General features: G+C 49.3%; 1 protein-coding gene across 1 annotated transcript in view; it reads left to right on the plus strand.

Annotated features, from left to right (window-relative positions):
* Positions 1-21,432, plus strand: part of IL20RB (interleukin 20 receptor subunit beta) — a 170,916-nt gene that overhangs the window by 48,152 nt on the left and 101,332 nt on the right. The window contains exon 3 of the mRNA XM_073576507.1: positions 8,028-8,218. Coding sequence (XP_073432608.1) covers positions 8,028-8,218 — 191 coding nt within the window. The remainder of the gene's footprint in view (positions 1-8,027; positions 8,219-21,432) is intronic.

The raw sequence follows: 21,432 nt of genomic DNA on the forward strand, positions 1-21,432 counted from the left end.
GCAGTGAGAAATAATTATTTGATCCCCTACCAACCATTAATAGTTCTGACTCTTAGGCTACTTTCACACATCAGGTTTTCGGCGTCAGGCGCGATCCGGCGTCGTGCCTGAACGCCGGATCCGACAAATGTTTTGTAAAACCTGATGTGCCGGATCCGTTTTTCTGCCGGATCCGTCTTGTTCTTGACAGAAAAAACCGGATCCGTCTCATTCGGTTCATCCGTTTTACTATCCGTTTTTCGACGGATTACGCCGGATCCGGTTTTTAAAATTGACCCTTGTGGCCTTCCGAACGGGATTGGCTACTGGAAAACTATATATAGCGTGTTCCTACAGCCCTTCTTTGACAGGTTGTAGAGGAGAAAGTGCAGGTTGGAGAGAAGAGCAAGTTACTGGCGAAGATGGATGTTGTGATTGGAAATATTTTGAAGAATTTGGCAGATTTTAGAGCGGAGGCGAATCGTTTGAGGGTGATTGTTCTGGAGAAGGAGAGAGCGAGACAGCAGTGCATCAGGCATCGTAGACGACGTTTGTGGATCCACCCCATCACAGCCAAGAGAATGACACGTGGGGTCTATTCTACACTCTGCATGGACCTTCGACGAAACCCGGATAAATTTTTTGGATATGTTCGGATGAAAATGGAGAATTTTGATTACTTGGTGGAGCGCATTGCACACCTCATAAGAAAAGCGGACACCTATTGCCGCTTCTCTGTTTCACCCACAGAGCGTCTGATGGTGACTTTAAGGTAAGCCACATTTATTGGATATGCTCGCATCAGAGCACACTTTCACTGCAATCTTGTTGGTGGTAGTTTGTATCTCCAAGTGTTATAGCTGAGTTTTGGTATGTAATGCTGTGATTTAAAACTAATTTATTGTTTTTTTAATTCCCCACAGATTTCTTGCAACTGGAGAATCCCTTTCGTCACTGCATTTCCAGTACAGACTCGGGATTTCCACCATATCTGGAATAGTGAAGTACACATGCCGTGCACTGTGGGACTCCTTAGCTGAAGAGTTTTTACCAGAGCCCACAACAGAGAGGTGGATTGAAATTGCTGACAAGTTTCAACAGATATGTCAGTTTCCCAACTGCTTGGGCGCTGTGGACGGAAAACATATCCGCATTGTAAAGCCAGCCGGATCGGGATCAGAATATTTCAATTACAAGAAATATTTTTCAATTGTCCTCATGGCCATCGCTGACGCGGAATACAAATTTATTGCTGTTGATATTGGGGCCTATGGCCGCTCCAATGACTCTCAAGTTTTCAAACTGTCTGCCATGGGGCGTAAACTGTATGGAAACACCTTCCAGTTCCCACCACCTAGACCGCTGCCGCAAACATCTAGTCCACCTATGCCATTTGTCTGTGTAGGGGATGAAGCCTTCCAGCTGTCAGAACACCTTTTGAAACCGTACTCTAGCAGAAGATTGACAAGACCAAAACGCATTTTTAATTACCGCCTCACAAGAGCAAGAAGAATGGTTGAATGTACCTTTGGTATTCTGACAGCCAAATGGCGGGTCCTATTGACTGCGATCAACCTCAAGACAGAAACTGTTGACGAGGTGATCAAAGCTTGCGTGGTACTCCACAATTTTGTTATCTGCAAGGAACCCATTTCCATTGAGGACACCTCTGAAGAAACCACCTTGCAAGATTACCATGACATTACCACTAGAAGTTCTGTGTCGGTTTCAGTAATGAGGGACAATTTTGCACTATACTTTATGTCACCTCAAGGCAGAGTACACTGGTAGGATGACAGAGTGTGAAAGATTTGTGCCCAACCAAACTTGTGTACCTTCTGTACCAACAGTATATACCTTTGCCAACCAAAGTTGGCTATCTTGTCATGGTCTCTATTTTTAGCTTTAGGCCACAGGTGTGTACCTGGTTGTGTTTTATGCAAAGTATTTCACCTTTTAACAAAAGTTGTGTACATTGTTAGGAAATCACCAACAATAAACATAACTTTTTAGGTGAAATACTTTGCTTCAAACACAACCAGGAACACAACTGTGGCAAAAAGCTAAAATTTACCCACAGTTATATACCTGGTTTTGAATACCTTTTTACCTTTTAAATACCCTGTATTTAACCTTTTTTTTAAACATATTTCGCCGCAGAAAGAAATGACAGACAACCAGTGTAAACAATAATTTAACTTTTATTTAAAATATTTTTTTTTTGTAAACTGTTTTTAAAGTTAAAAAAACTTTTTTAATAAAGGTTTGAAAAAAAACTGGGCATTTTTATTACAAAACACACATTACAAATCTGTGTAGTGTGGGGTGGAAATACTGCTGGAGGGGCTGCGGGACACTTCGACACTGGGAGTGTGGAGAGAGGACTGGGATCGTGGTGGGGAAGGAACAGTTAGAGGTGATGGTGTGGAAAAAGCTACAGAATGGGTGGACATGTGGGAGGCAGAAGAGGTGGTGGGCGGTGGAGTGGAGGGTTGGGCAGGGACTGTAGGAGCAGATGATGTTGATGGAAAGTTGTATGGGGAAGGAGTTTGGTGCGGGGAAGGAGTTTGGTACGGGGAAGGAGTTTGGTACGGGGCAGGTTGCTGGAAGTGGGGAGATGTCTGGTACTGGGGAGGTTGCTGGTACTGGGGAGGTTGCTGGTACTGGGGAGGTTGCTGGTATGTAATAGGAGGGGGAGGATGGAAAGTGGCTGGAGGGGGTGCAGATGTAATAGGAGGGGGAGGATGGAAAGTGGCTGGAGGGGGTGCAGATGTAATAGGAGGGGGAGGATGGAAAGTAGCTGGAGGGGGTGCAGGTGGAGGAACTACAGTGGTGGGAGGTGGAGGTTGGGAGGTAACCTGCTGTAGAGCACCGTGGCACGAATGCATTACATGCATCTGCTGGGTAGGAGATAGTGTTGCCATGCGCTCCACAACAGACCTGAAAAAGGTGTGGTTTGGCGAAGATCTTGCTTCTGAATGCATGGTTTGCAGAAGTGTCTTCACCTCCAGAATGCTGGAGTTGATCTGCTGAAAGCCTGCGGAGATTTGCTCTGACAAGACTTTTAGACAGTTCTGGAAAGATGCATTCAGATGCAAGAACTCTTGGGCATAACTCTTTTCCTGACCCCTCTGCCGCTGCCGCCCAGTACCCGCAGGTGTACTAGAGGTGGCAGGGGCAGAAGGGTGGGGTAAAGGGAAAGCGATCTCCTCACCAGCAGCTTCATGTAATATAGGCGGCCACGATGCTCCTGTGCTGGTGGATGGGACAGATGGGTCGAATGTGTGGGAAGGCTGGGAAGGTGCAGATGTACCGGGGCGGTCGAAGTGTCCCTCGGTGCCGGTCTCCTCAGGGATCGCCTCAGAAGGGTCCAATCGTGCAGGCTCCCGAGTGCTGCTCACCGTGCTGTGGAATAAAGAGAAAAAAAAACAATTAAAATAGTGACATGGTATGGCCCTGGCTGAAAAAAAAAAGTTACATCTAAACATTTTTTTGTCACATGTGGTGTGTAATATTTACCTTCTGGTGAGCATTGTCTCCCGGAGGAACGACAGGGCTCGTGTGTACTTGTACTTGCTCCTGCGTCCTCCAGATCCACTCGGGGCCCGCATCTCTTTATTGAACTCCTTCTTGAAACGATCCCTCACAGACCGCCACCGCTTCACAATTCTCTCCCCTGAAACGAGAAAGGACAAAGTGGTTAGTATACAACATCAGTGTTTCCCAAACTCCAGTCCTCATGGTCCCCAGGGGTCATGTTTTCAGGATTTCCAAAGTAAATAGAAATCCTGAACACATGATCCGTGGGGACCACGAGGACTGGAGTTCGGGAAACACTGGTTTAAATCAAGCAACCGGTACTGTATATACTTACGCTCTTTAATCTGGGCCCGAGCTTCGAGGTCCTCCCAGCGGTCCACAAGGAGCGAACAGATTTCCTCCCAGAGTCGTCGGGTAACGATAAGGTCAGCGTGGCGGCGGTCAGCCATGTTCCAGAGTGGCTCCCTTTCTCTGACGAGATCGATGAGGCGGTCCACATCAATCCCTCCATCCTCACCGTCAGAGTCGGGAGCACGCTGTGAAGGCTGTTAAAGAAAAAGACAAAAATAACATAATTAGCCTCCACAAAAGAAATGAAATAAAAAGTGCAAAAAAACAAAGCAAAAATATTTATACTTACACGCTGGTGACCGCCGCGTTGCTGTCGCCGACGACCCTGGGAGGCACTGCGAGGACCTCTTGGCCGAGCACCAGATTGGGAAGACTAGAGAAGAAAACAAAAAATGTTATGTCTTTGGATGTAGGCATTTGTTTGCTGTGTGTGGTCTGCAGAACATTGTTTTCTATGTGTTGTGTGTAGTGTGATGTTGTGTTTCTGCGTTTGATGCAAAAAACTTACCAATTGTGAGCCCACTCCAAGTGTCTGTCCACCCCTTCCTTCTTCTTCTGGGAGCTCCTCTTCATCTTGTGATTCCTGTTTTGAAATAAAAGGCAATGAATAGACATATATTCCAGAGATGATGGATTTTGGAAATAAAAACTTACCGTCAAACGCTGACGATGCGAGGGAGGGCTCCCAGAAGAAGATGTGCTGTCTTCCTCATGGCCAGACTCCATGGCTGTGGGTGGTGTTCCTGCTGCTGCCATTGCTGCTGCTGCTGCTGCATCTATTGGGCGGCTGTTGAATAAAGAGAAACAAAGGGCCAATGAATATCTTGATATTCCATAGCCCTAGTTTGGAGGAATGGGGGATTTGATAATTACCGTCTCTCATCTGCTGCTGGACTCCCCTCCCGTTGTTCAGCATGCTGCTCCATTTGGGGTGGTGCTGATGGTGCTGCTGCTGCAGATGTCTGCTGCCTTCTCCTGCTCCTGGTTCTTGGCTTGGGTGGCATGTTGGGTGTGGCTGAGGGTCACACTGTCTTGCTTTTATATATGTCTTGTGGGCAGAGCTACTGAGCATGCTCAGACCAAAAAAAACGAATCCGGCCACCGGATCCGGCTGTCGCCGGATCAGGCGCATTGCAGCGCTCATAGGCTTTCATTGTATGAAAAAGCCGGACACGCCGGATCCGGCGTGTCCGGCTTTTTCGCTGGAGACAAAAAACGTTACAGTAGCCGTTTTTTCCAGACGCCGGATCGCGTCACATTGCCGGATCCGGCGAAAATCAGATGAAACGCATGGCCATCCGGCTCGATCCGGCTCTAATGCAAGTCAATGGGGGGGAACCGGATCCGGCATTGCATTTCGCCGGATCCGGTTTTTGTCAAAAGCGCCGGATCGCGCCTGACGGCGAAAACCTGATGTGTGAAAGAGGCCTTACTGACCAGTTAGATGCTCCTAATCAAGTTGTTACTTGCATTAAAGACAGCTGTCTTACATAGTCACCTTTATAAAGGACTCCTGTCCACAGACTCAATTAGTCAGTCAGACTAACCTCTACAACATGGGCAAGACCAAAGAGCTTTATAAGGATGTCAGGGACTAGATCATAGACCTGCACAAAGCTGGAATGGGCTACAAAACTATAAGGAAAACGCTGGGTGAGAAGAAGACAACTGTTGATGCAACAGTAAGAAAATGGTAGAAATACAAAATGACTGTCAATCAACATTGATCTGGGGCACCATGCAAAATCTCACCTCGTGGGGGTATCCTTGATCATGAGGAAGGTGAGAGAGCAGCCTAAAACTACACGGGGGGTGAACTTGTTAATGATCTCAAGGCAGCTGGGACCACAGTCACCAAGAAAATCATTGGTAATACTTTACGCCGTAAAGGTATAAAATCTTGCAGTGCCCACAAGGTCCACCTGATCAAGAAGGCACATGTGCAGGCCCATCTGAAGTTTGCCAATGAACACGTGGATGAGTCTGTGAGTGATTGGGAGAACGTGCTGTGGTCAGATGAGACAAAAATTGAGGTATTTTGCATTAACTCACCTCGCCGTGTTTGGAGAAGAGAAATGCTGCTTATGACCAAAAGAACACCATCCCCACTGTCAAGCATGGAGGTGGAAACATTATGTTTTGGGGATGCTTCTCTGCTAAGAACACAGGACTACTTCACCGCATCAATGGGAGAATGGATGGAGCCATGTGCAGTAAAATCCTGAGTGACAACCTCCCTCCCTTCACCAGGACATTAAAAATGGGTCGTGGATGGGTCTTCCAGGAAGGCAATGACCCAAAACATACAAACAAGGCAAAAAAGGAGTGACTCAAAAAGAAGCACATTAAGGTCATGGAGTGGCCTAACCAGTCTCCAGACCTTAATCCCATAGAAAACTTTTTATGGGACTTGCCAAGCGACAGCCTCAAAATCTTAATGATTAAGAGATGAACTGGAAAGACGAGTGGACCAAAATTCCTCCTGACATGTGCGCAAACCTCATCATCAACTACAAAAAACGTCTGACTGCTGTGCTTGCCAACAAGTATTAAGTCTTGTTTGCCAGAGGGATCAAATACTTATTTCTCACTGCAAAATGTAAATTAATTTATACAATGTGATTTTCTGGATTTAATTTTTGATATTCTATCTCCCAATGTTAAAATTAACCTACCCTTAAAATTATAGATTGTTCATGTCTTTGCCAGTGAGCAAACTTACAAAATCAGCAAGGGATCCTACTTATTTCCCGTACTGTATAGCTGCAAGAACTTGTAAGCACTTCATAACTTGTGTACGTAAAATGGTCCATCTATGACAGACTGCAGCAATGGTCGGTAACCAAGGTAATAAGCAGTAAACAATAAAATGTGATAGTCTCTTCATATGAACGGAGGGGAATTAAAAAAACAAGTAAATTGTAAAGTTAACTCTTTTTCAAGCACTCTGCAGTTCTACTCATTTAAAGGGAATCTGCTATCAGGATTTTGCTGTCTATTCAAAGTGCAGCATGATGTAGGATTTGAGACTCATTCCAGCGTTGTGTCTTTTGCTGGGCCGCTTGCGGTCATTATGATACAACCACTGTTGACTCTGCTGTAGATCTAACAGTACTATGAATGGTGAGCCCTGTGTAACCCCGCCCACACCACTGATTGGAAGCTTTCTGTGTACAGTGTACCTTGACAGATAGCAGTTAATCAGTGGTGGGGGGTGGGGTTACACAGAACAAGCTGACTAGGAAACATGAGACACCTAGTCCTAATCCTGTAGTGATAATTTCCTGCTTATAAAATACTGATTTTATTGAACAACAAACAGATTAGTAAGTGAAACATCGCTAGAATCAGGGTCTCAGCATCATGCTGCTCTCAGATTGCATAGTGCAAACCTACTGATTTCTTCCCTTTAACATGTTGAAAAAAACCCTTTTAAGAAGCATTCCAGCCATAAACATATATGACCTTTCCACTGGATAGGTGATGAATAATGCAGTGGTCTCTTTATTTTTGCCAGAGCTGTATATATATATAGTATAAAGGTGATGCCCAATGATGGGCATCCAACCAATAAAATCCTGACCCATTTTTAAGTCAGGGTTAATCTCCATCCTTCTCAATCACACACATGCCAAAAGGAGGGGTTTGAATTTAGAAGCAGTTCAGCAGGAGTGATGCCACTTTGATTGAACCCTATTGAAATGATAGTATCAGCCCAATACAGGGATTAAATATCGTGCACTGGTAACATGGAAGAAGGAACGTACAAATAGTGAGATCTCAGTAAGTCCAGAAAGCAGAATATTTTATTTAATTTTACCAAAAGTCCAAGCCAAATACAGGTTTCTTCTTCTAAAGAGGATATACTGTATGTTATCATTTTCACAACTCAAAGCCTAGATCATTGGTGCATACTATTTATGGCTGATGTGGACCCATTGGAAGATCGTTCACTATAAGGCTTTTGTGTTTAGTAATTGTATATAGTGATGGTTGACCAAAGCCATGTGACTAAAATGAGCACATATTCTGCCATTTAGTAATTGGACGCCAGTTGGACACATGGATAGTGTATCGCCTATTAACCAAGACAGAAACTAAGTAATAGGAATCCTGGTGGGAACTAATGGATGTGTAATATGGTTTTGTTTTATTAGGGAATATGAAAGTATTTATATGAAACATTATTGGCATGAGACTGAGAAATGCCAGAAAATCTCCGTTCACCGATGCAATGTGACTGCTGAGGTGTCTGCCAGCGTCTTGTATAAGTTTCGGGTTCGGTCAGAATTAGGAAACCAGCACTCTTCTTGGGCAGAACTTGAGCCACCATTCCACAGAAAGACAAGTAAGTAGTATTTCTACCAGTTAATTATTTCATTTGTATTGTTTATTTGACACTGAAGAGTGTGGAAGACTGGTGGAAAGTATGCCAAGACGCATGAAAGCTGTGATTAAAAATCATGGTCATTCCACAAAATATTGATTTCTGAACTCTTCCTGAGTTAAAACATTAGTACTGTTGTTTCTAAATGATTATGAACTAAGAAGTAGAGATGAGTGACTTTGCTTTTTTTCGGGTCGAGTCGGGTTTCATGAAACCCGACTTTCGCAAAAGTCGGGTCGAACAAAATCGGACGATTATCGTGAAAAGTCGAAGGCCGACTGAAACACGAAACCCAATGCAAGTCAATGGGGAACCCAGGTAGGCAGGGAGTGGAGGACAGGAAACACACCTACAGTGCCCATTTTAATGCCAAAAACATCAATTCTTATTACTTAAGCTTGTCAACCTAGTTAGGCATTGAAAACTGGGGGTTATTTGGCTAAAGTTGTGGGGGGGTAGGGCTGGCTCCAGATTTTCGTGGGCCCTGGGCCAAAGAGAGTCACTGGGCTCTTTTAACACATGCCACAATTCATGATCCTCTGATACGGCAGAGAAATAGCGGTATAGTACAATGAAAAATACTTCACTTCTTACATCTCATGACTGATATCCATTTTAAATTCTCCAATGGCTCCAAAAAAGGACAGTATATTACTCCATGCTGTATTATGGCCACCGCATAGTGCGCTATACAGAGTAATGAGGCCCATATATTTCTCCATACAGAATCCTTGGTCCCATATAATGTTTGAAACAGTATATGATGAGCTCCACATAATGCTACAGTATATGTTGGTCCCCATGGATGAAGCTCCACTGTGTTATGGGCCCAAATAATGCTCCATATATAATGGGCCCCTTTTCTAATGCTCCAGTGTATAATGGGCCCTGTAAATGCTGCTCCAGTGTCTGATGTCCACCTTTGGAATGCTCCAGTGTATGGTGGGCCTCATATATCATTCTCCAGAGTATAATGCTCCCCAAAAATAGCTGTCCCAACATTGAAAACAATTAAATAAGTCTCCTCGCTAGGGAATCCCTGTACTAGTCTGGACTCCTTATCGTCCCCATCTTCCATCTCACTGCACTTGGACTGTTTAGGCAGAGGGCGTACAGACGTGATGTCATCGCGCTCTCTGACCAGAATGTCACTGTCAGGAAATGCGGAAGATGTCACGGCGGTGGAGCAGGGAGAGGTAAGTATTTCAACTTTGCAAGTGCTGTGATCCTGAGCAAGCAGGGGGGGCCCATTCGTTGACAACTGCACTGGCACAGGGCCCCTCATAGTACGGCCGTGTGTCTGACGGCGGGTGAGCCGAACCTGCATTTTCATCTGCACTTTCCTCTTTGTCATCGTGTAAGGTAGTATAGTATGCGAGAAGGGGAACCTGAGTTTCATCAGGGTCAGATTCTGGCTGTGTAGAGTGCGAGGGGAATGTAGTGGTCTGGGTCAATGTACCAGCAGAATCATCTAGCAGTGGCTGGGCATCAGTGCACTTGTGGCGCCCCCAGGAGTATGGTCGCCACAGTGGCATTACCTTCCTCCTAGGGAGTGTGATATCATGCTTGGGAGCAATGAAGGATCTCTCTAGCAGTTAAACCAACACACAACACAGTTCCCACTCCAGGCCAGCAGGGAGACCTTTGAACCTGACTGCTGAGGAGCTGCTCTCTGTGGTCGGGAGGAGGTAAGTCAGGGCAGTCTGTGAAGGGAAGGGGTAGTGTGTGGACATGAGAAGGGGAGCTGGAGGATGAGCAGAGTTAAGGCTCACTCCTTGCTGGAGCGCATGGTCGGGATTCTGGTCTCCGACTTTGTAGGGACACTGACAATCCTGCAGCAGAAACCGGAGGAAGTAGCAGCTGTAAATGCTTTGTTCCCAACTAAGGCTCGGAGGCCCCAGCAGCGACGTGTGTGAGCTAGAAGGAAAAGGCTATGGCTGCCTGCCATATGAGAAAGTTCCAAAAGAGAGTCAACGGGGGGAACTTCAGTGAATTCAGTACTGCGAGTACCTCAAATTAGCGCTAGAACGGAGGCCACACTACCTATCTGCATAGAGAGAATTCCAAATTTGCTTCCAGGCTGACCAACTCCTTCTCCATCTGTACTCTGGGTTCTGGACGGCACTTACCAAGTACAGGTAAAGGAACTGCACGACTGTGTCTGTCATCTTTCTCCTGCGCCTGGCGCACGGCTCTGCTACATCCTGCACTGCACACCATCTACCAACTCCTTCATCTGCCCTGCGACTACGGCCCTACCTGTTAAGGGCTTCTACATCTTAGCTGCACCACAACATCTGTCCCAGAGAAGCGACACTGCAGCGCGGGTCAATCTGATCAGAAACCACAGGTGGTGTCACGTGTCATTCACCTATAAACGTTATTCACCCCTTTGCATGGACGCCCAGGGCCACGGAACGGGTCACCACCACCAACGTGACACATCCCTCTGAGACACCGGCCCGGTACTGATTAACCCCACTGCCCTGGCTAGCCACCCACACTCCATATCAGATTCATCTTGGACTGGGGAATTCACGATTTGACTTGATAACTCAGGCATGGTATGATAGAAAGAGCTACATGCACTAATGTGAAGTGTGGCCTGCTGCATCATTCACTTTTGGTGGGGGTGAAGGACACAAGGAAAGGGGTTCTTCCTGACCAGGAGCCAGCACTTGACGACTCAGTGCTTGCATTTTTTGAAACTTCAGAAGAGGAGGGCATATTTGCTGGAGTCTGTTTTGGCAATGTAAGTCAAAACCAGTTCCTGATGCTCCGGCTTTAAAAGCAGTTAACCTATTCCCAGAAAAGGTAGCCTTCCAGGCGTTCCAGAGCCAGACCATGATGCAGGCTCAACACCTCCTGCCTTAGCTGCTATTGTGCTTTTGCCACTACCAGCAGATGTACCACCACTATCAGCAACAGCTGGCCCCCCCACGCCCACATCCGCAGCCTCTTCCACTAAACTTCAAAATGTTGCAGAAAATGAACCCAAAATAACATCAGATATATGGTACTGTATCAGAAGCGTACAGCTCTATACAGTCAAAGGATGATTTTCAATCTCCCTATATATACCATCAGTCACACAGAGACGCTCACAGGCTCAGTATGGATTAGACAAGAATATAAAAAGTAGAAAAAGTGTACAGTATCATCAGATAGCAGGTATATATAGTATAGTTTAAACATTCTAAATCTCCGTAGATATTTCAGGAGGCAGACACAGATGCTCTCAGGCTCAGTATGGATTACAACACAATATAAAAAGCCGTAAAATGGTAATGGATCTGAAGAGTACAGCTGTACACAGTGTAGGGGTCATTGTTGTCAATCTCAGTATTTATTTCCACAGTCAGAAAATAACTCTCACTTGGTCAGTTTGGATTAGACCAGAATATAAAAAGCAGTAAATGGGTAATCTATCACAAGCGTAGAGCTGTATACACTAGTGTTGGGGTAATTTTTAAATGTACATCTAAATTGCAGGAGTAACCCACAGACTGGCACATGCTCAGGATGGATCCAGGGGTGGATTAAGGGTAGCCAGGGCCCGGGGCAGTTCAGACTCTGTGGGCCCCCCTCGTCACGTGACGGGGGTCACGAATCGTAGAGCCACACTCTACATAGAGAATAATGGGGCCTCCAGCACCGACCTCCACCCGCAGAGCCACACTCTACATAGAGAATAATGGGGCCTCCAGCACCGACCTCCACCCGCAGAGCCGCACTCCACATAGAGAATAATGGAGCCTCCAGCACCGACCTCCACCTGCAGAGCCCCACTCCACATAGAGAATAATGGAGCCTCCAGCACCGACCTCCACCCACAGAGCCGCACTCCACATAGAGAATAATGGAGCCTCCAGCACCGACCTCCACCCGCAGAGCCGCACTCCACATAGAGAATAATGGGGCCTCCAGATCCGACCTCCACCCGCAGAGCCCCACTCCACATAGAGAATAATGGAGCCTCCAGCACTGACCTCCACCCGCAGAGCCACACTCCACATAGAGAATAATGGAGCCTCCAGCACCGACCTCCACCCGCAGAGCCGCACTCCACATAGAGAATAATGGAGCCTCCAGATCCGACCTCCACCCGCAGAGCCCCACTCCACATAGAGAATAATGGAGCCTCCAGCACTGACCTCCACCCGCAGAGCCACACTCCACATAGAGAATAATGGGGCCTCCAGATCCGACCTCCACCCGCAGAGCCCCACTCCACATAGAGAATAATGGAGCCTCCAGCACTGACCTCCACCCGCAGAGCCACACTCCACACAGAGAATAATGGAGCCTCCAGCACTGACCTCCACCCGCAGAGCCGCACTCCACACAGAGAATAATGGAGCCTCCAGCACCGACCTCCACCCGCACTCCACATAGAGAATAATGGAGCCTCCAGCACCGACCTCCACCCGCAGAGCCGCACTCCACACAGAGAATAATGGAGCCTCCAGCACCGACCTCCACCCGCACTCCACACAGAGAATAATGGAGCCTCCAGCACCGACCTCCACCCGCAGAGCCGCACTCCACATAGAGAATAATGGAGCCTCCAGCACCGACCTCCACCCGCAGAGCCGCACTCCACAGAGAATAATGGAGCCTCCAGCACCGACCTCCACCCGCAGAGCCGCACTCCACATAGAGAATAATGGGGCCTCCAGCACCGACCTCCACCTGCAGAGCCGCACTCCACATAGAGAATAATGGAGCCTCCAGCACCGACTTCCACCTGCAGAGCCGCACTCCACATAGAGAATAATGGAGCCTCCAGCACCGACCTCCACTCGCAGAGCCGCACTCCACACAGAGAATAATGGAGCCTCCAGCACCGACCTCCACCCACAGAGCCGCACTCCACACAGAGAATAATGGAGCCTCCAGCACCGACCTCCACCCGCACTCCACACAGAGAATAATGGAGCCTCCAGCACCGACCTCCACCCGCAGAGCCGCACTCCACACAGAGAATAATGGAGCCTCCAGCACCGACCTCCACCCGCACTCCACACAGAGAATAATGGAGCCTCCAGCACCGACCTCCACCCGCAGAGCCGCACTCCACACAGAGAATAATGGAGCCTCCAGCACCGACCTCCACCCGCAGAGCCGCACTCCACACAGAGAATAATGGAGCCTCCAGCACCGACCTCCACCCGCACTCCACACAGAGAATAATGGAGCCTCCAGCACCGACCTCCACCCGCACTCCACACAGAGAATAATGGAGCCTCCAGCACCGACCTCCACCCGCAGAGCCACACTCTACATAGAGAATAATGGGGCCTCCAGCACCGACCTCCACCCGCAGAGCCGCACTCCACATAGAGAATAATGGGGCCTCCAGATCCGACCTCCACCCGCAGAGCCCCACTCCACATAGAGAATAATGGAGCCTCCAGCACTGACCTCCACCCGCAGAGCCACACTCCACATAGAGAATAATGGAGCCTCCAGCACCGACCTCCACCCGCAGAGCCGCACTCCACATAGAGAATAATGGAGCCTCCAGATCCGACCTCCACCCGCAGAGCCCCACTCCACATAGAGAATAATGGAGCCTCCAGCACTGACCTCCACCCGCAGAGCCACACTCCACATAGAGAATAATGGGGCCTCCAGATCCGACCTCCACCCGCAGAGCCCCACTCCACATAGAGAATAATGGAGCCTCCAGCACTGACCTCCACCCGCAGAGCCACACTCCACACAGAGAATAATGGAGCCTCCAGCACCGACCTCCACCCGCAGAGCCGCACTCCACACAGAGAATAATGGAGCCTCCAGCACCGACCTCCACCCGCACTCCACATAGAGAATAATGGAGCCTCCAGCACCGACCTCCACCCGCAGAGCCGCACTCCACACAGAGAATAATGGAGCCTCCAGCACCGACCTCCACCCGCACTCCACACAGAGAATAATGGAGCCTCCAGCACCGACCTCCACCCGCAGAGCCGCACTCCACATAGAGAATAATGGAGCCTCCAGCACCGACCTCCACCCGCAGAGCCGCACTCCACAGAGAATAATGGAGCCTCCAGCACCGACCTCCACCCGCAGAGCCGCACTCCACATAGAGAATAATGGGGCCTCCAGCACCGACCTCCACCTGCAGAGCCGCACTCCACATAGAGAATAATGGAGCCTCCAGCACCGACTTCCACCTGCAGAGCCGCACTCCACATAGAGAATAATGGAGCCTCCAGCACCGACCTCCACCCGCAGAGCCGCACTCCACACAGAGAATAATGGAGCCTCCAGCACCGACCTCCACCCGCACTCCACACAGAGAATAATGGAGCCTCCAGCACCGACCTCCACCCGCAGAGCCGCACTCCACACAGAGAATAATGGAGCCTCCAGCACCGACCTCCACCCGCACTCCACACAGAGAATAATGGAGCCTCCAGCACCGACCTCCACCCACAGAGCCGCACTCCACACAGAGAATAATGGAGCCTCCAGCACCGACCTCCACCCGCAGAGCCGCACTCCACACAGAGAATAATGGAGCCTCCAGCACCGACCTCCACCCGCACTCCACACAGAGAATAATGGAGCCTCCAGCACCGACCTCCACCCGCAGAGCCGCACTCCACACAGAGAATAATGGAGCCTCCAGCACCGACCTCCACCCGCAGAGCCGCACTCCACACAGAGAATAATGGAGCCTCCAGCACCGACCTCCACCCGCACTCCACACAGAGAATAATGGAGCCTCCAGCACCGACCTCCACCCGCAGAGCCGCACTCCACACAGAGAATAATGGAGCCTCCAGCACCGACCTCCACCCGCACTCCACACAGAGAATAATGGAGCCTCCAGCACCGACCTCCACCCGCAGAGCCGCACTCCACACAGAGAATAATGGAGCCTCCAGCACCGACCTCCACCCGCAGAGCCTCACTCCACATAGAGAATAATGGAGCCTCCAGCACCGACCTCCACCCGCAGAGCCTCACTCCACATAGAGAATAATGGAGCCTCCAGCACCGACCTCCACCCGCAGAGCCTCACTCCACATAGAGAATAATGGAGCCTCCAGCACAGACTTCCACCTGCAGAGCCGCACTCCACATAGAGAATAATGGAGCCTCCAGCACCGACCTCCACCCGCAGAGCCGCACTCCACACAGAGAATAATGGAGCCTCCAGCACCGACCTCCACCCGCAGAGCCGCACTCCACACAGAGAATAATGGAGCCTCCAGCACCGACCTCCACCCGCACTCCACACAGAGAATAATGGAGCCTCCAGCACCGACCTCCACCCGCAGAGCCGCACTCCACACAGAGAATAATGGAGCCTCCAGCACCGACCTCCACCCGCACTCCACACAGAGAATAATGGAGCCTCCAGCACCGACCTCCACCCGCAGAGCCGCACTCCACACAGAGAATAATGGAGCCTCCAGCACCGACCTCCACCCGCAGAGCCGCACTCCACACAGAGAATAATGGAGCCTCCAGCACCGACCTCCACCCGCACTCCACACAGAGAATAATGGAGCCTCCAGCACCGACCTCCACCCGCAGAGCCGCACTCCACACAGAGAATAATGGAGCCTCCAGCACCGACCTCCACCCGCAGAGCCGCACTCCACACAGAGAATAATGGAGCCTCCAGCACCGACCTCCACCCGCACTCCACACAGAGAATAATGGAGCCTCCAGCACCGACCTCCACCCGCAGAGCCGCACTCCACACAGAGAATAATGGAGCCTCCAGCACCGACCTCCACCCGCACTCCACACAGAGAATAATGGAGCCTCCAGCACCGACCTCCACCCGCAGAGCCGCACTCCACACAGAGAATAATGGAGCCTCCAGCACCGACCTCCACCCACAGAGCCTCACTCCACATAGAGAATAATGGAGCCTCCAGCACCGACCTCCACCCGCAGAGCCTCACTCCACATAGAGAATAATGGAGCCTCCAGCACCGACCTCCACCCGCAGAGCCTCACTCCACATAGAGAATAATGGAGCCTCCAGCACCGACCTCCACCCGCAGAGCCACACTCCACATAGAGAATAATGGAGCCTCCAGCACCGACCTCCACCCGCACTCCACATAGAGAATAATGGAGCCTCCAGCACCGACCTCCACCCGCAGAGCCGCACTCCACATAGAGAATAATGGAGCCTCCAGCCCCGACCTCCACCTGCAGAGCCGCACTCCACATAGAGAATAATGGAGCCTCCAGCACCGACCTCCACCCGCAGAGCCGCACTCCACATAGAGAATAATGGAGCCTCTAGCACCGACCTCCACCCGCAGAGCCGCACTCCACACAGAGAATAATGGAGCCTCCAGCACCGACCTCCACCCGCACTCCACATAGAGAAAAATGGAGCCTCCGGCATCTACCTCCACCCGCAGAGCCGCACTCCACATAGAGAATAATGGAGCCTCCAGCACCGACCTCCACCCGCAGAGCCGCACTCCACATAGAGAATAATGGGGCCTCCAGCACCGACCTCCACCCGCACTCCACATAGAGAATAATGGAGCCTCCAGCACCGACCTCCACCCGCAGAGCCGCACTCCACATAGAGAATAATGGGGCCTCCAGCACCGACCTCCACCCGCAGAGCCACACTCCACATAGAGAATAATGGGGCCTCCAGCACCGACCTCCACCCGCAGAGCCGCACTCCACATACATGGCTGCTCTCAGTGCTGTGCGCACAGGACCTGTGATGAGGTCACAGGAGGGGAGGAGACAGGGGTCACATGATCGGGGCCCTGACACCTTACCTCCTGTGATCTCATCACAAGCCTTTGCACGCTACCAGCAGCATCAGCGTTCACGCTACTTGTAGATGCTGCTGGTAGCAGAGCACATAATGCCGCCCCCACGGTCACTCACTTTTAGGTGGGGAGAAGATGGAGTGCCATTGCAGCAGCCAGCAGGAATGTGGTGGGGGCCCCCTTAGAAGCTCTTGTGGTGGGGGCCTCGGGGCTGAAGCCCCGCCTGCCCTGCCTATAATCCGGCCCTGCGCGGTGGCGGATTATAATGGGGCAATTTACTGGCCTGGGCTGTGGGCCCCTTAACCCCACTGGGCCCGGGGCAACTGCCCAAATTGACCTCATTATAATCCGCCACTGGATGGATCACACCACAATATAACAAGAAGATCCGCAAGAAATAATCATACATGTGGGACAATGTTTCAGGTGTCAATGATACACTTAGGCTGAGTTCACATGTGGCGTTTTTTTCGCGTCTCCGCGGCGGTTTTAACCACGCGATTTTGCCGCGAAAAATAAGCATCCCATGCATTCCTATGGGATTCCGCAATGCTGTGCTAATGCTGCGGTTTTTACCGCGGCGGAATCGCTTCGCGGTAAAAACCGCAGCATGCTCATTAATTTGCGGAATCGCGGCGATCCCGCACCCATAGGAATGCATTGTTCCGCTTACTTCCCGCATGTGGCTGTGCACAACATGCGGAAAGTAAGCAGAACAATTGCGGATGGTACCCATGGTCCGGAGGAGAGAAGACTGTCCTCCGAGCTTTGGGTACCATATCCCTGCAAAAAATAGAATTTAAAATAAAAAATATTGTTATTCTCACCCTCCGACGTCCCGCGCAGCCTTCCCGCTTTTCTCCACGCTCTCGTTCCCAGTAGTCCTTTGCGAAAATGCTCGCGATGACGTCCGTTCTCGCGGGATCGCGAAGTCTCGCGGTCATTCGCGCGACGTCATCGCGAATTACCGCGAGACGTCGCGATCCCGCGAGAACTGACGTCATCGCGGGCATTTTCGCAAAGGATTACTGGGAACGGATGCGCGGGACGTCGGAGGGTGAGAATAACACCGTTTTTTATTTTTTTTTTACATTCTATCTTTTACTACTGATGCTGCATAGGCAGCCTCAGTAGTAAAAAGTTGGTCACACTCGTCAAACACTGTGTTTGATGAGTGTGACCAACCTGTCAATCAGTTCTCCAAGTGATGCTACAGATCGCTTGGAAAACGCTAGCATTTTGCAAGCTAAATACGCTTGCAAAATGATAGTTTTTCCACAGGAAAATCGCGGGAATTTAAAATGCGATTTTCCCGCGGACTGGAATTCCGGAATTCTCGCGGTAATTTCCGCGAGAGTTCCGGTACGTGTGCACTTAGCCTTAGAGTGGTGGGTGGAGCAGGACTTCCTGGCAGAAAGGGTATAGTATTACCAGATACCAGGTATATATAGCATAGCTTAAACATTAAAAATGTACGTCTATATACTCAGGAGTAGTGTTGAGCCACCCCGCTAGTGTTCCAGTTCGTTTTGGTTCGTCGAACACGAGGCAAGTTCGTCGAATGTTTGTCAAACGTTTGACGAACAACATCGAACACCATTGAAAACAATGGCAGGCAAACACAAACACATACAAACACATAGAAAACAATTACAAAACACCTTAAAAGGTGTCCCAAAGCAGACAAAATGCTCAGAATACAAAAATAACATATGGAAAACGGCAACTACATAAAGAAAAGAGGTGGAGGAATAAAACGAGGAGGAGGAGACACAGATATAGGCATGTCAAGCCCTTATGAAGTCAAGAAAGGCTGGAATAAAAATGTAAAATACCAAAAAACAGTAAAAATCTGAAATCGAAGACGATTATATACCGTCGGACTTCCCACCATAAATTAGGCCAACTGCTGATCGGGCGGCATTATTCCCATGAACCTCCGAACAGCGTCCATGAAGGCAAAGTGTTTGGTTTCTGGGGGGCAGTATGGTTGCAAAGCTGAACCTTAAAGGAATGTCCAGAAGGGCACCACCAGGAGTGGAGCCTGTGGTTAATTCGACTCCACCCGGGAAACCTCAACCATGCCAGCTACAGAAAAGATTGACAGATTGCAAGCTTTGTTGATTCTGTGGGTGGTGGTGGATGTCTGTTTTTAGTTGTGCTAGCGATTTGTCAGCTTAATTCCATTAACGAATGAGACTCCGGCATGCCCCTGCGGTACGCGTCAAGCTTACTAGAGGGACACGCGAGGCTCTGGCACGCGAGATCGATCAATAACTGGTCTGTCGTGCCCTTACATGTCCAGGGCTGCATGCGCGCTACACTGAAAGGTCCAGCGTGTGTCGCTTACAGGTGCAGATAACCTGCTGAACCCCGTTAGTGATGGGGATCTGGGATTACAATTCTTCCCCGCGAACGAGGATTTCCCAGTAAGTGCAGGTCAACCGGAATTCCGGAATTAGGCCTAACCGGCATTCCAGGAAAAAATAAAAAAATTAAGTGTCCAAACCACTGGTGCTGTAGCTTGCTTAACAGCTGGGCTCCTATGCTGAGTAGCACGCAGTTCTTACATAAACAGGCGGCGTAGCTTGGTTCACTGGTCGGCTCCTCTGATGAGTAGCAGACAGTGCTACAAGGCCCAAAAGGATATTCTGGACAAGATGTGGTAAAAAATAATTAGAAACACACATGGTGTAGCTCGTTGACAGGTGTACTACACCGCTTGCTACCACACACCGCTACTATGCCGTGAAACAGTCTATTAACATTGAAAACCATTATTAATGTGAAAATGAAGTTACGCTTTTGGTGAACGAACAGTTCTCGAACGGAACCTCGAACAGCCAAATTTTTTTTTTGAACAGCCAAATTTTAAGCAAAGTGTTCGAGTTCGACGAACGGCTGGAACACCGCCCAAAACAGCTGGAATTTTAACTTGGCGAACAGGTCGACTCGAACACCGCTCATCTCTAATCAGGAGGCAGACTCAGATGTTCTCAGGCCCAGTATGAATTCGACAAGATTGTAGAAAGTTGAGAAAGGGTACAGTATCACCGGATAACAAGTATATACAGTGGGGCAAAAAAGTATTTAGTCAGTCAGCAATAGTGCAAGTTCCACCACTTAAAAAGATGAGAGGCGTCTGTAATTTACATCATAGGTAGACCTCAACTATGGGAGACAAACTGAGAAAAAAAAATCCAGAAAATCACATTGTCTGTTTTTTTTTCATTTTATTTGCATATTATGGTGGAAAATAAGTATTTGGTCAGAAACAAGCAATCAAGATTTCTGGCTCTCACAGACCTGTAACTTCTTCTTTAAGAGTCTCCTCTTTCCTCCACTCATTACCTGTAGTAATGGCACCTGTTTAAACTTGTTATCAGTATAAAAAGACACCTGTGCACACCCTCAAACAGTCTGACTCCAAACTCCACTATGGTGAAGACCAAAGAGCTGTCAAAGGACACCAGAAACAAAATTGTAGCCCTGCACCAGGCTGGGAAGACTGAATCTGCAATAGCCAACCAGCTTGGAGTGAAGAAATCAACTGTGGGAGCAATAATTAGAAAATGGAAGACATACAAGACCACTGATAATCTCCCTCGATCTGGTGCTCCACGCAAAATCCCACCCCGTGGGGTCAGAATGATCACAAGAACGATGAGCAAAAATCCCAGAACCACGTGGGGGGACCTAGTGAATGAACTGTAGAGAGCTGGGACCAATGTAACAAGGCCTACCATAAGTAACACACTACGCCACCATGGACTCAGATCCTGCAGTGCCAGACGTGTCCCACTGCTTAAGCCTGTACATGTCCGGGCCCGTCTGAAGTTTGCTAGAGAGCATTTGGATGATCCAGAGGAGTTTTGGGAGAATGTCCTATGGTCTGATGAAACCAAACTGGAACTGTTTGGTAGAAACACAACTTGTCGTGTTTGGAGGAAAAAGAATACTGAGTTGCATCCATCAAACACCATACCTACTGTAAAGCATGGTGGTGGAAACATCATGCTTTGGCGCTGTTTCTCTGCAAAGGGGCCAGGACGACTGATCCGGGTACATGAAAGAATGAATGGGGCCATGTATCGTGAGATTTTGAGTGCAAACCTCCTTCCATCAGCAAGGGCATTGAAGATGAAACGTGGCTGGGTCTTTCAACATGACAATGATCCAAAGCACACCGCCAGGGCAACGAAGGAGTGGCTTCGTAAGAAGCATTTCAAGGTCCTGGAGTGGCCTAGCCAGTCTCCAGATCTCAACCCTATAGAAAACCTTTGGAGGGAGTTGAAAGTCCGTGTTGCCAAGCGAAAAGCCAAAAACATCACTGCTCTAGAGGAGATCTGCATGGAGGAATGGGCCAACATACCAACAACAGTGTGTGGCAACCTTGTGAAG

The sequence above is a fragment of the Dendrobates tinctorius genome, unplaced genomic scaffold, assembly GCF_039654945.1.
Source record: "Dendrobates tinctorius isolate UK_male_01 unplaced genomic scaffold, ASM3965494v1 ptg000049l, whole genome shotgun sequence".
Taxonomy (NCBI): Eukaryota; Metazoa; Chordata; class Amphibia; order Anura; family Dendrobatidae; genus Dendrobates; species Dendrobates tinctorius.